This window comes from Nomascus leucogenys, chromosome 3 (genome assembly GCF_006542625.1).
Source record: "Nomascus leucogenys isolate Asia chromosome 3, Asia_NLE_v1, whole genome shotgun sequence".
In the NCBI taxonomy this organism is placed as follows: Eukaryota; Metazoa; Chordata; class Mammalia; order Primates; family Hylobatidae; genus Nomascus; species Nomascus leucogenys.
Window position 1 is genome coordinate 66,730,522 of NC_044383.1, and position 13,977 is coordinate 66,744,498.

The 13,977-nt window shown below is 40.9% G+C and overlaps 1 protein-coding gene across 2 annotated transcripts; it reads right to left on the reverse strand.

Annotated features, from left to right (window-relative positions):
• Positions 1–4,408: 4,408 nt before the first annotated feature.
• LOC100582780 (peptidyl-prolyl cis-trans isomerase FKBP1A-like) lies at positions 4,409–4,926 on the reverse strand. 2 transcript variants are annotated; one of them, XM_012502827.2, is made up of 2 exons: positions 4,734–4,815; positions 4,409–4,620 (listed from the first exon to the last, which is right to left on the reverse strand). In XM_012502827.2, exons 1-2 carry the CDS (start codon positions 4,813–4,815, stop codon positions 4,409–4,411), a joined length of 294 nt encoding a protein of 97 aa, XP_012358281.1. The 2 variants fall into 2 exon arrangements, with proteins under 2 accessions (XP_012358281.1, XP_004087659.1); XM_004087611.3 differs by having other exon boundaries at positions 4,451–4,926.
• Positions 4,927–13,977: the final 9,051 nt, after the last annotated feature.

The window sequence follows — 13,977 nt, forward strand, 5'->3', positions numbered from 1 at the left end:
CACAAATTCAGCTGTCTGATAGTTCTTCTGGAAGTTTTGTCTCAGAGGACTACCCGGCTGAGTGAGGTGTCAGTCTGTCCCTACTGGGGGGCGGGGGGTGCCTCCCAGTTAGGCTGCTCAGGGGTGAGGGATCCACTTTAAGAGGCAGTCTGTCCATTCTCAGATCTCCAGCTGCATGCTGGGAGACCCACTACTCTCTTCAAAGCTGTCAGTCAGACAGGGACATTTAAGTGTGTGGAGGTTCCTGCTGACTTTTTGTTTGTCTGTGCCCTGCCCCCAGAGGTGGAGCCTACAGAGGCAGGCGGGCCTCCTTGAGCTGTGGTGGGCTCCACCCAGTTCGAGCTTCCTGGCTGCTTTGTTTACCTAAGCAAGCCTGGGCAATGGCGGGCGCCCCTCCCCCAGCCTTGCTGCTGCCTTGCAGTTTGATCTCAGACTGCTGTGCTAGCAATCAGCAAGACTCCGTGGGCATAGGACCCTCCGAGCCAGGTGTGGGACACAATCTTCTAGTGTGACGTTTTCCAGGCCCGTTGGAAAAGTGCAGTATTAGGATGGGACTGACCCGATATTCCAGGTGCCGTCTGTTACCCCTTTCTTTGACTAGGAAAGGGAACTCCCTGACCCCTTGTGCTTCCCGAGTGAGGCAATGCCTCGCCCTGCTTCAGCTCGTGCACAGTGTGCTTCACCGACTGTCCTGCACCCACTGTTTGGCACTCCCTAGTGAGATGAAACCGGTACCTTAAACAGAAATGCAGAAATCACCCATCTTCTGTGTCGCTCAGGCTGGGAGCTGTAGACCAGAGCTGTTCCTATTTGGCCATCTTGGCTCCACCCCTATCCATACAAGATTATTTATCTATTTATCATCCTACTCTATATTCTAACTGAAGATCAGAAATGAGAAAATAGAACTTTTTAGGCCACAGATTCAGGAAGAATCTTTTGCTTTTAAACATAATCAATTAAATTTTTTCTTTGAAATGAGGCTCATAATTTTGAAATCTGAAATAGTCTTGTTAAGAAAATTGTATAATCATGGTGAATAATAGTGAAATATAAATGTGTAGCCTTACAAGTGAATTTGTAATGTTGCAGGAATCAGAAGGACCAGAGAGACCAATGGGTGAAACAGGAGGATTTTATTTAAGTGGCCACTGGCCCAGCAGATTCACATCCAAAAGCTGAGCCCTGAACAAAGACAGGGCTTGACTTTTATACATACTCCTGAAAGGGGCTGGCTAGCTTGATTGAGGTGGCGGGAGTCTAATGGCATGAAACTCATGGTGCAGGCAAGAGGGCTTACAGAAGCAGAGCAAACACAGTTAATCAAACAGTGACAGGGTTAAGCTTGTGACCTTGTAGCTGCATTGAAAGAAAAACAGGAACTTACAAAACTTGGGAAATTGAGAAACAGTAAGAGGATGAAGAGATAGCAAAGGAATTTGTTTTCTTGTCCTTGCTCTGAGGGGGGTGTTGGGAGAGTCTCTGGGGCTCATTCCTATGGACTCTGGCTTCCTAGATAGTGTTATCACATCTCGGCCAGGGTCCTGCCTATTGAGTGCCTTGGAGTGAGTCAGCCAAGTACAGGAAAACTTGTTTTTCTCTTTTAACACCTGCTTCAGTAACAAAGAGTGGAGAACAACGTATTTTTTAATACTCAGAACTTAAATTTTTACAATAATTTTAAAAATACTATATATAATTGGATGACATAGATTAGAGATAGGCTAAACTATGACAACAAAGATGTCCCAAAATGAAAAGGCTCAAACCAGAAAGCACATTATTCCTTTTAGCAGTCAGTGGGCATCTGGTCTCTACTTCTTGAGGTGTCAGGCTGACTTGGTTGCTCTTGCATAATGAGGGTTTCAATGTTACTGCAGCATTTACAACTGGAAAGAAAAGGAGAGGGGAAGGGAAGGGAAAGTGATCTTTCTTTAAGGCAAGTGCAAGATGTGGGAATCGTGCATTTGTCTCTCGCACAGTTCACTGGTAAGAAATAGGATACACGGCTAGCCATATCTCTGAGAGAAGCCAGATAATATAATCTGGGCAGCTATGTGCATTGTTGAAATGTTACTACAAAAGAAAAAAAGAGGGCCAGGCATGGTGTCACACTCCTGTAATCCCAGCACTTTGGGAGGCCGAGGCTGGTTAATCACTTAGGGTTGGGCATTCGAGAACAGCCTGACCAAGATGGAGAAATGCCATCTTTACTAAAAATACAAAATTATCCAGGTGTGGTGGTGCATGCCTGCAATCCCAGCTACTTGAGAGGCTGAGGCAGGAGAATTGCTTGAACCTGGGAGGTGGAGGTTGCGGTGAGCCGAGATCATGCCATTGCACTCCAGCCCGGGCAATAAGAGTGAAACTCCATCACAAAAAAAAAAAGGAAGAAAAGAAAAAAGAGAAGAACAGATATTTTGGGGGGCAGCAACAAACAGTCTGTCCCATTTGCCCTTAATTATTTCACAATTTTAAAATTTATCTTATAGTTGCATACAAATACTAAAGGATGGAGATCAATAAAGCATAACTTGAAGCTACTATAATGTGAATTAAGATGCATTTTTAGCTGCAAGCATTTAATTTACATTTAAATATACTATGATTTAGAGTGTTAAGTAATTGAAACTAAAAAGTCTGGTCAATAGTTTTAATCCAAGTCACCTATAAGTTACATTACCACTCTTCATTAAAAGAATTGTACAACTGAAAATTCATACTGTTATAAAAATGCCAGGGTTGTGGTCTAGGTCCTGCAGCTTACCACCTTGAAAGCCAATCACTGAGACAATGAGAATTTCCAGGGAAGAAGGCTTTATTTGGGTGCTACAGCTGAGGAGAATGGGAGATCAGCCTTAAATTAGTCACCTCAACCAACTAAAACTAAGGGTTTGTATAGCAGGGAAGAAATGTAACTATGTGTGGGAAAACAGGAATTACGGAGGGGTAAAGAAGAGGAGTTGGTCAACAGGAAGCAGGCGGTCACTTAGGCGATGAGTCTTTCAGGTGAGGAGTCTTTCATCTTATTGTCCAGATATGGTGATCTGGTAAGTTTCCATTCCTTGATACTGTCTGGGAGGCCTGACGAGTGCTTTCCTGAGAAAGGAACCTGGATAAGACAAAAGTAACTTTCTCAAGTTTTAAGATGGGAGTCTCAATTTTTATGTTTATTCAAAAGAAACCATAAACAGCAGTTCTATGAGTAATTAGGCTGGTTCCATACCATATTTTTATTTATATTTAGTTATTTAATTTTTTTATTTCCATAGATTTTTGGTGAACAGGTGCATATTGTATTTTTATTTTATTTATTTATTTATTTATTTATTTATTTATTTATTCATGTTTTGAGAAAAGCCGGCATAAAGCACTTTTATTGCAATAATAAAACTTGAGACCCATATATGGTGCTGGGGGAAGGGGGCAGCAACGATTTCTCTCACCAAATCACTACACAAGACAGCAGAGGGGTGAGAACGGGCCGAGGGAGGAAAAGCCAGGAAACTCTGAGATCAGCAGAGGGAGCCAAGCATCAAAAACCGGGAGATGCTGAAGCTGCGATGACCAGCATCATTTTCTTAAGAGAACATTCAAGGATTTGTCATGATGGCTGGGCTTTCACTGGGTGTTAAGTCTACAAACAGCACCTTCAATTGAAACTGTCAATTAAAGTTCTTAAGATTTAGGAAGTGGTGGAGCTTGGAAAGTTATGAGATTACAAAATTCCTGAAAGTCCATTAGAAAAACCACAGGATGAAAAAAAAAATATGTCAGGCCACAAAGAAGGCTTCAGAGGTCCCTGCTGGCCCAGGGACAGATACCTGTAGTGTCCAGCATCACAGTGAACATGATCTGCTTTCAAAGGCGGAGGGTTTAAGGGGAGGGTGGGGTGGGAATGCTGGAGGCAAAGCCTCTCCCCATCCCCACCTCAGTTTTAGGTAGGGCTTTTAATTTAACCCAAGGACATCTCTCAACTTGGAGAATAATTCAGTCCTCAACAGCACCTCAAATCTGCTATGGCTTTGCAGCGCAGCAGCAAGAATGTTTAATATATAATAGATAAAAATTTCATCCAAAAAATTAAAATAAAATATTCTTGCAACCCCCCCAACACCAATTCCTATTCTAACGTTAACCTATCACTTGTGATGTTAATACTTGACCATGTACTTAATTGGAAACCTATATCCAAAAGACTGAAACTGAATCTTCACCCAAAAATGAAAACAAAATAAAATGAATAACTTGAGGTTTATGGCATATAGTTTAGGTAAACACACATACCAAGAGAAAGGGGAAGAGGAAACGGAGGTGTGGGAAGCAAAGCTGAGTGACAGAACACATTCAGTCAGGGCAGATGTCTATACAAAGTGGAGTGGAACATCAGGAAAGGCTCCATATGGATTCATGTGCACACGTCTGGAGGCACCAGATCCCTCCATGGCAGATCCAGGAACAGGGAGCTAAGGGAGGAGGCCATTCCTGTCATTCCAGTTTTAGAAGCTCCACATCGAAGACGAGAGTGGCATGTGGTGGGATGATGCCTGGGTGCCCAGTGGCACCATAGGCATAATCTGGAGATACAGTCAGTTTGGCTCTCTGACTCACACTCATCTGGGCAACCCCTTCTTCCCAGCCTCGGATCACCTCCTGCTTGCCCAGCATAAACTTAAAGGGCTTGTTTCTGTCCCGGGAGGAATCAAATTTCTTTCCCTCTTCAAGCATCCCGATGTAGTGCACCACGCAGGTCTGGCTGCGCTTCGGGAAGGTGCGCCGGTCTCCTGGGGAGATGGTTTCCACGTGCACTCCCATGGCGGCAGCCGACGCTGAGCGGGCTGGCAGTGCTACTGGCGGCGTGGACCGACAGCGACCTGGCGGCGGTTCCACGGCTCTGCATAGTCCCTCGGTGCGTCGCCTGCCCATACTGTATTTTTAAAGTCTACAAATTGTATATTAGTGCCTTCTGGGCAAGTGTCTTGAATGAGTCACTTAAAAATCTCTAAATAGGTATTATTTCCCTGTACTGGAGGTGTTACCATTTCTTTGTTAACATTGTGTTTAGTCTCCCATTATCTGTGGCGGCTACGTTCCAAGATCCCCAGTGGGTGCCTGAAACCACAGAACCACAGATAGTACAGAACCCTATATATACTATATATTTTCCTGTACATACATACCTATGATAAAATTTAATTTATAAATTAGGCACAACAAGAGACTAAAAACAATGACTAATAATAAAATAGAACAGTTATAACAATATAAAAGCATCATTACTCTTGCACTTTGAGGCCATTATGAAGTAAAATAAGGGGTGCATATTAAACACAAGCTCTGAGGTACCTTACAATTGATCTGATAACCAAGACAGCTACTAAGTGACTAACAGACAGGGAGGGTATACAGTGTGGAGATGGTGGACAGTGGGATAATTCATGTCTCAGTCAGGTGAGAGTGGAACGGGATGGCTTGAGATTTCTTCACACTACTCAGAATAGTGTGCAATTTAAAACTTATGAATTGTTTATTTCTGAAGTTTTCAATTTAATATTTGCAGATCACTATTGACCATGGGTAACTGAAACTGCAGAAAGCAAAACTGTGGATAAGGGATACTATTGTATATACCTGGAGTTTGATTTAAAGGTCTAAAACAGATCTCTAAAACTTTTGCTCAAATGAATTAACTGATGTCCATCTAAATAGTATACTACGATTAGTGTAGCCACTGTTGTCAGGTTTCTGTCTAGAGAGACATTTTAAAGAAAAAAGGAAGGATGTATACATTTTAGAGTTGTCCAGTACTTTGCATATAAACTCACAGTTATATTTTTCTTTCTGTGTGTTCTATTGTGTTCTATGTTCATGTTAACTTAAAAAGAAATATGCTTTGAGTCTGGTTTACAAAGACTGATATAGATTCAGTAGTCTAAACTTAATGATTTACATACAGCTTTTTTAGTGATAGAAAACACTAGGTAAGTTAAGAAAGTTTAAGAGAAGCTGCTATTGTTCTTGAAATCATGTACATTTAACTCTTTCTATGTGAAAAGAATGTTTTTTCATTCTTTGTTGCTGTAGGTGTTATGTGTATATACCTTTTATTTTTGTAATTTTTAAAGAACAGTGGAATTATAAATTTCTTATCAACATGACTTTAGGTTAAATACATTTAGTGTAGCCTCTACTTGCCATTAGGGCTAAGAACCTAACTACATTTGAAAGAGAACCATAGTCGACTTACATTGCAAAAATTTTTGATTAGAAGTCTTCTGATAATACTTCACACATTTCATAGCCATCTATGTGCTAATATTTCCAACAAATTATCAGATGCTATTTCTACATAACCTTTTTCTCAACAAATGATCTGTCATGTTCATAATGGCCTCAATTTTTGGTGGCAGTTTTAATTTTATCTAGCAAAAAATTGAAAGCTCATAAGGAAACTAATTACATACTTTCACAGTTAATAATATGGTTTCTAGTTTTAAGACTTGTAATGTGCAAATTTATCTAGTTAAATTTTCTAAGAGTCAAGGCTGCTGTTTCTTCTTTTGAAATCATTTACAAACCCTTTTTGAAGGAAAGTAGAAATTTTCATACTGTGGTCTTACAAGGATTGAGTGTTGATTTTACATTGCAGTTATTGATTATTTTGTAAGCATAAACTTATGTACGTCACATTTCCCTTACACACACAATGTCTCGTTAAGTTTCCCTCTTTGAAGAATTAACTGCTCTCCAAAATGTAATCAGAAGGAAGGCATATCAACTGGGAATTTATTTGGGTTATTTACCAATAACGCCAATAGTACTTATTATCTGAAACCTTGGGATTTTGAACAATATGATTCTTAAGTTATGTTGTTTTTCTGACTGAAAATTCAAGATGTGGAGAGTTATTTTATCTGTATCTAGGGTTATCTTAGCAAAGACACAATTATTAATAATTAAATTGACTAATAATACAAAACTGATATCATTTCATGTGATTTTGTTAACTAATAAATATTTTAAAACCAATATTAAAATGTAGTACTTCAATATTTTTTTCGTTTGATATTATCCTTTGACAACTTGAAGAAGAATTTAAGATAGGAAAATAACAAAAGTAGGAAGGAAGAAGAAAAAGCAGTTTAGTGAGCAAGCGATTGAAATATTAGAAATGTTACACACAGGGAAACTGAAAGAACAATCTAAGAAAAAAAGCCATTGAGGAAAATGAAAAAAATAAGGAGATTGAAACAAAGTTGAGGTTTACTAAAGTCTTTAGGTGAGATATCCAATTTTGTCTTAAATTACAGAGATCTGAATATTCCTACATTTATTTTCTGAGCATATAAGGACTCTGCCATTCATGTGTCCACCTGTAGATGCACAAGGATTTCTGTGTTGACTCCAGGAAGGTCTAAGAACATCTTGTCAACTTGTTATTTTGCTTTTCAAATCTAATCTGAAAATATACTTTTCATTATTCAATTTCCTTAATTGCTTTCTCTCATAGTTGGTTTGGTGAATTATGACTTACGTATATCCACCATGTAGTGGCATTCCACTTACTTACATCATTTATATGATTATACCTTATATTATTTATTTTCTCATTTTGTTTCATAAGGCTCTTGAGGTAGAGCTTATCAAAAGTATATTTCCAAAACTCACAGATATTATTCTCTAATGTTAAAGTATTGTTTCCATTAACCTTAACGGTCCTTCAGAGAAACTGACTTTTGAATATACAAAACTATTTTATCATTTTGATTGAAATAGTTTTAATTCGAGTACTTTGTCACCTTCAATGTACTGAATGCTTGCATGATTGGGCTCAACTGCACACACTCAGTGGATCTATCATAGAGAAAATTGTGGGTTTAGTTTTATCAGCCATTGTCATTACTACTGGTTGACTTTCAAATTTTAGACTCTGAGAAGGATAGTATTACTCAATGACTCTAGTACATTGATTCAGAAATGAACTTGTTAGTCCTAAAATTTAAGAGACAAGTACTATGCCCTTTAAACATAAGAGTTTTTAAGTACAGATTGAAATCTCACATGACTTAAACTTTCATTATTTTTGTAAATCATGTACATAATGACAAATTTGGTGCTATGAAATTAAACATTTGTACAAGTAATAAAAGCAATTGAAGTTTGACCTCTGGATTGTGGAGGAAGAATGAAAGATATTTTTTTCTCTGTGTTTGAATGATTAATCTGTTTAAAAGAAACAAAAAGAAATGCAGTTTATTAACTGATTTTGAAGAGATAATTTCTTTGAGAATTTTTGTTTCCCTCATAAAAAGCAAATTGCCCTGTAAGTGACTATCCCATATCTGGTTCAAAGTGCTAGACAAGGTGTCCCTCTCTTCTCTCTGTCACTATTCCATTGAAGGTGGTATTGAAACCATAGGTGTATTAGTTCATTTTCACGCTGCTGATAAAGACATACTGAAACTGGGAACAAAAAGAGGTTTAATTGGACTTACAGTTCCACATGGCTGGGAAAGCCTCAGAATTATCCTGGGAGGTGAAAGGCACTTCTTACGTGGTGGCAGCAAGAGAAAAGTGAGGAAGAAGCAAAAGCAGAAACCCCTGAAAAACCCTTCAGATCTCATGAGACTTATTCACTATCACGAGAATAGCACAGGAAAGACCAGGCCACATGATTCAATTACCTCCCCCGGGTCCCTCCAATAACACATGGGAATTCTCGGAGATACAATTCAAACTGAGATTTTGGTAGGGACGCAGCCAAACCATATCATTCCACCCCTGGCCCCTCCAAATCTCATGTCCTCAAACCAATCATGCCTTCCCAACAGTCCCCCAAAGTCTTATTTCAGCATTAACCCAAAAGTCCACAGTCCAAATTCTCATTTGATACAAGGCAAGTCCCTTCTGCATATGAGCCTGTAAAATCAAGAGCAAGCTAGTTACTTCCTAGATACAATGGGGGTACAGGTATTGGGTAAATACAGCCATTCCAAATGGGAGAAATAGGCCAAAACCAAGGGATTATAGGGCCCATGCAAGTCCAAAATCCAGCAGGGTGGTCAAATATTAAAGCTCCAAAATAATCTCATTTGACTCCAGGTCTCACATCTAGGTCATGATGATGCCAAAGGTGGGTTTCCATGGTCTTGGGCAGCTCTGCCCCTGTGGCTTTGCAGGGTACAACCTCCCTCCCAGCTACTATTCTGGAGTCTGGAGGACAGTGGTCTTCTTCTCAGAGATCCACTAGGCAGTGCCCCAGTAGGGACTCTGTGTGGGGGCTCTGACCCCATATTTCCCTTCTGCACTGCCCTAGTAGAGGTTTCCTATGAGGGCACCACCACTGCAAAAAACGTGCCTGGGCATCCAGGCATTTCCCTATGTCTTCTGAAATCTAGGCAGAGGTTCCCAAACCTCAATTATTGACTTCTGTGCACCCTCAAGCTCAACACCATGTGGAAGCTGCCAAGGTTTGGGGGTTCCACCCTCTGAAGCCATGGCCTGAGCTGTACCTTGGCATATTTCAGCCATGACTGGAGTGGCTGGGACAGAGAGCATCAAATCCCTAGGCTGCAAATAGCATGGGACCCTGGGCCTGGACCACAAAACTATTTTTTTCCTCCTGAGCCTCAACGTCTGTGATGAGAGGGGCTGCCATGAAGGTCTCTGACATGGCCTAGAGACACTTTACCTAGGGTCCTGGGAATTAACATTAGGCTTCTTGCTACATATGCCAATTTCTGCAGCAGGCTTCAATTTCTCCTCTGGAAATGGGTTTTTCTTTTCTATAGCATTATCAGGCTGCAAATTTTCCAGACTTTTACACTCTGCTTCCCTTATGAAACTGAAAGCCTTTACCAGCACCCAAGTCACCTCTTGAATGCTTTGCATTTTAGAAATTTCTTCTGCCAGATACCCTAAATCATCTTTCTCAAGTCCAAAGTTCCGCAAATATCTAGGGCAGGGGCAAAATGCCACCAGTCTTTTGGTAAAACATAACAAGAGTCACCTTTACTCCATTTCCCAAAAAGTTCATCATATCCATTTACGACCACCTCAGCCTGGACTTTATTGTCCATATCACTATCAGCGTTTTGGGCAAAGCTATTCAAATCTCCAGAAAGTTCCAAACTGTCTCACATTTTCCTGTCTTCTTTTGAGCCCTGCAAACTAGTCCAACCTCTGCCTGTTACCCTGTTACAAAGTCACTTCCAAATTTTTAGGTATCTTTTTAGCAATGCTCCACTCTACCGGTACCAATTTACTGTATTAGTTCATTTTCATGTTGCTGATAAAGACATAACTGAAAGTTGGAACAAAAAGAGGTTTAATTTGACTTATGGTTCCACAAGGCTGGGAAGGCCTCAGAATTATGGTGGGAGGTGAAAGGCACTTCTTACATGGCAGTGGCAAGAGAAAAATGAGGAAGAAGCAAAAGTGGAAATGCCTGATAAGCCCATCAAATCTCAAGAGACTTATCCACTATCATGAGAATAGCATGGGAAAGATGGGACCCCATGATTCAATTACCTCCCCTGGATCTGTCCCACAACAGGTGGGAATTCTGGGAGATACAATTCAAGTTGAGATTTTAGTGGGAACACAACCAAACCATATCAATAGGAAATGTAACAACTGACATTTTTGATTTTATTCATACAAATTCAAAAGATACTCAGTGACCAAAAATCCTTGCTCTTAAAGAGTTTGCATTTTGGTAGAGAATGATGGACAATAAAAACAATGAATTAGTAAACTCATGGGTTAAATTGTATTATGGGGTGAGTAAGAGAGATGGGGATGTCAGAGTGGTCACGTCTCATTGAGAAGCTGACATTTGAGAAGAGACAAATGAAGGACAGAAATTGAGCTTGCAAATATCTGAAGGAGGAGTATTTTAGGCAGAGGAAACAGCCAGTGCTGAGGTCCTGAGGCAGAAGTATGCCTTGTGGGTCTGAGGAACTAGAGGAGGCCAATGCAGCATGAGCAAAATTAAGAGTCATAGAAGATAAGTTCAGATAATAGGAGCTTTGGTTTTTGTTTTGAGTGAGAAATGACATGTGACTTATATTTTTAAAAGATCCCTTTGGATGCTACTTTGAGAATAAATTGAAGGGAAACAAGGATGAAGGGGAGAAGAGCACTTGGGAAGCTATTGCAATAATCCAGGTGAGAGATGGTGGTAGCATGGACCAAGATAATTGGTTAGAGGGTGGATGAAGTGAGGAGTGTTAAAAAAGAGAGGAGTAAAGGATGACTCCAAGATTTTTGGCCTGAGCAACTGATATGGTTTGGCTGTGCCACTATCCAAATCTCATCTTGAATTTTAACTCCCACAATTCCCATATGTTGTGGGAGGTACCCAGTGGGAGGAAATTGAATCACGGGGGTGGGTCTTTTCCATGCTATTCTCACAATAGAGAATATGTCTCACAAGATCTGATGGTTTTAAAAAGGGGAGTTTAACCACACAAGCTTTCTTCTCTTGTCTGCCGTCATGCAAGAAATGCCTTTCATCTTCCACCATGATTGTGAGGCCTCCCCAGCCACCTGGAACTGCAAGCCCAATAAACCTCTTTTTTTTTTTTTTGTTAATTTTCCAGTCTTGCATATATCTTTATTAGCACTGTGAAAATGGACTAATACAGTAAATTGGCACCAGGAGTATCTGCAGCTTTTCCAGGTGCACAATGCACCTGGAAAGATACCTGAAAATTTAGAAGCGACTTTGGAACTGGGTAAGAGGCAGAGGTCAGAACAGTTTGGAGGGCTCAAAAGAAGACAGAAAAATGTTGGAAAGTTTGTAACTTCCTAGAGACTTATTGAATAGCTTTAACAAAAATGCTGATAGTGACATGAACAATAAGGCCCAGGCTTAGGTCGTCTCAGATGGAGATGAGGAACTTGTTGGGAACTGGAACAAAGGTGACTCTTGTTATATTTTAGCAAAAAGACATTTTGCTCCTGCCCTAGACATTTGTGGAACTTTGAACTGAGAGAGATGATTTAGGGTATCTGGCAGAAGAAATTTCTAAGCAGCAAAGTGTTCAAGAAGTGACTTGGGTGTTCTTAAAGGCATTAGTTTTATAAGGTAAGCAGAGCATAAAAGTTTGGAAAATTTGCAGCTTGACAATGTGATAGAAAAGAAAATCCCATTTTCTGACGAGAAATTCAAGCCAACTGCAGAAATTTGCACAAGTAAGGAGGAGTCAAATGTTAATTACCAAGACTATGGAGATAATGTCTCCAGGAAATGTCAGAGGTCTTCACAGCAGCCCCTCCCATCGCAGGCCCAGAGGCCTAGAAGGAAAAAGTGGTTTTCAGGCTGGGCCCAGGGTCCCCGTGTTGTGTGCTGCCTAGGGACTTGGTGCCCTGTGTCCCAGCCACTCCAGCCATGGCTGAAAGGGGCCAATGTAGAGGGTGGACCCTGGCTTCAGAGGATGCAAGCCTCAAGCCTTGGCAGCTTCCACATGGTGTTCAGCCTGTGAGTGCACAGAAGTCAAGAATGGGGGTTTGGGAATTTCTGCCTAGATTTCAGAAGATGTAGGGAAACTCCTGGATGTCCAGGCAGAAGTTTGCTGCAGTGGTGGGGCCCTCATGGAGAACCTCTGCTTGGGCAGCACGGAAGGGAAATGTGGGGCTGGAGCCTCCACACAGAGTCCCTACTGGGGCACTGCCTAGTGGAGCTGTGAGAAGAGGGCCACCATACCCCAGACCCCAGGATGGTACAGCTGCTGACAGCTTGCATTGTGCACCTGGAAAAGCTGCAGATACTCAATGCCAGCCCTTGAAAGCAGCTGGGAGGAAGGCCGTACCATGCAAAGCCACAGGGGCAGAGCTACTTAATACCATGGGGACCCACCTTTTGCATCAGTGTGACCTGGATGTGATACCTGGAGCCAAAAAAGTTCATTTGGGAAATTTAAGATCTAACTGCCCCACTGGATTTCAGATTTGCATGGGGCTTGTAGCCCCTTTGTTGTGGTCAATTTCTCCCATTTGGAACGGCCATATTTCCCCAATTCCTGTACCCCCATTTTATCTAGGAAGTAACTAACTTGCTTTTGATTTTACAGGCTCATAGGCAGAAGGGACTTGCCTTACCTTGGATGAGAGACTTTGACTGTGACTTTAAAGTTAATGCTGAAGTGAGTTAAGACTTTGGGGGCTATTGGGAAGGCATGATTGGTTTTGAAATGTGAGGACATGATATTTGGAGGGGCCAGGGATGGAATGATATGGTTTGGCTGTGTCCCCACCCAGATCTCATCTTAAATTGTAGTTCCCACAATTCCCACATGTTGTGGGAGGGACTCAGTGGGAGGCAATTGAATCATGGGAGCATGTTTTTCCTATGCCATTCTCATGAGAGTAATATGTCTCATGAGATCTGATGATTTTAGAAAGGGGAGTTTCCTCGCACAAGGTTTCTTCTCTTGTGTGCCATCATGTGAGACAGGCATGATTGTGAGGCCTCCCCAGCCACATCGAACTGTAAGTACAATGAACCTCTTTTTTTTTGTAAATTTCCCAGTCTTGGGTATGTCTATATCAGCAGGGTGAAAACAAACTAATACAGCAACTGACAGGATGGAGTTGTCATTGCTGAGATGGGAAAGTCTGTGGAAGGCATGGGTTTAGGAGAATGATTAGGAGTTCAGTTTTGGAACCATTAAATTAGAAATGTCTATTAGTCATCTAATTGGCAATGTCAAGAAGGAAACTGAGTTGAAAGAAATTGGGGCTCAGAGGAGCGATTTGTTTTTGAAGCATAAGTTGGAAGTCATCAGCATATGGATATATTTAAAACCAAGTGAAGGAATGAAATTACCAAGAGGGTAATTATAAACTGAGAAAAAACTCAGTCCAAGAACGGAGCTTCTGGACACTCCACTGCTAAGCTATGAGACATTTTTTGGGTAACTAAAGAGCTACAGAGGAGTGTTGACCAATAAGACAGCGTTTAGGAAGATGTAG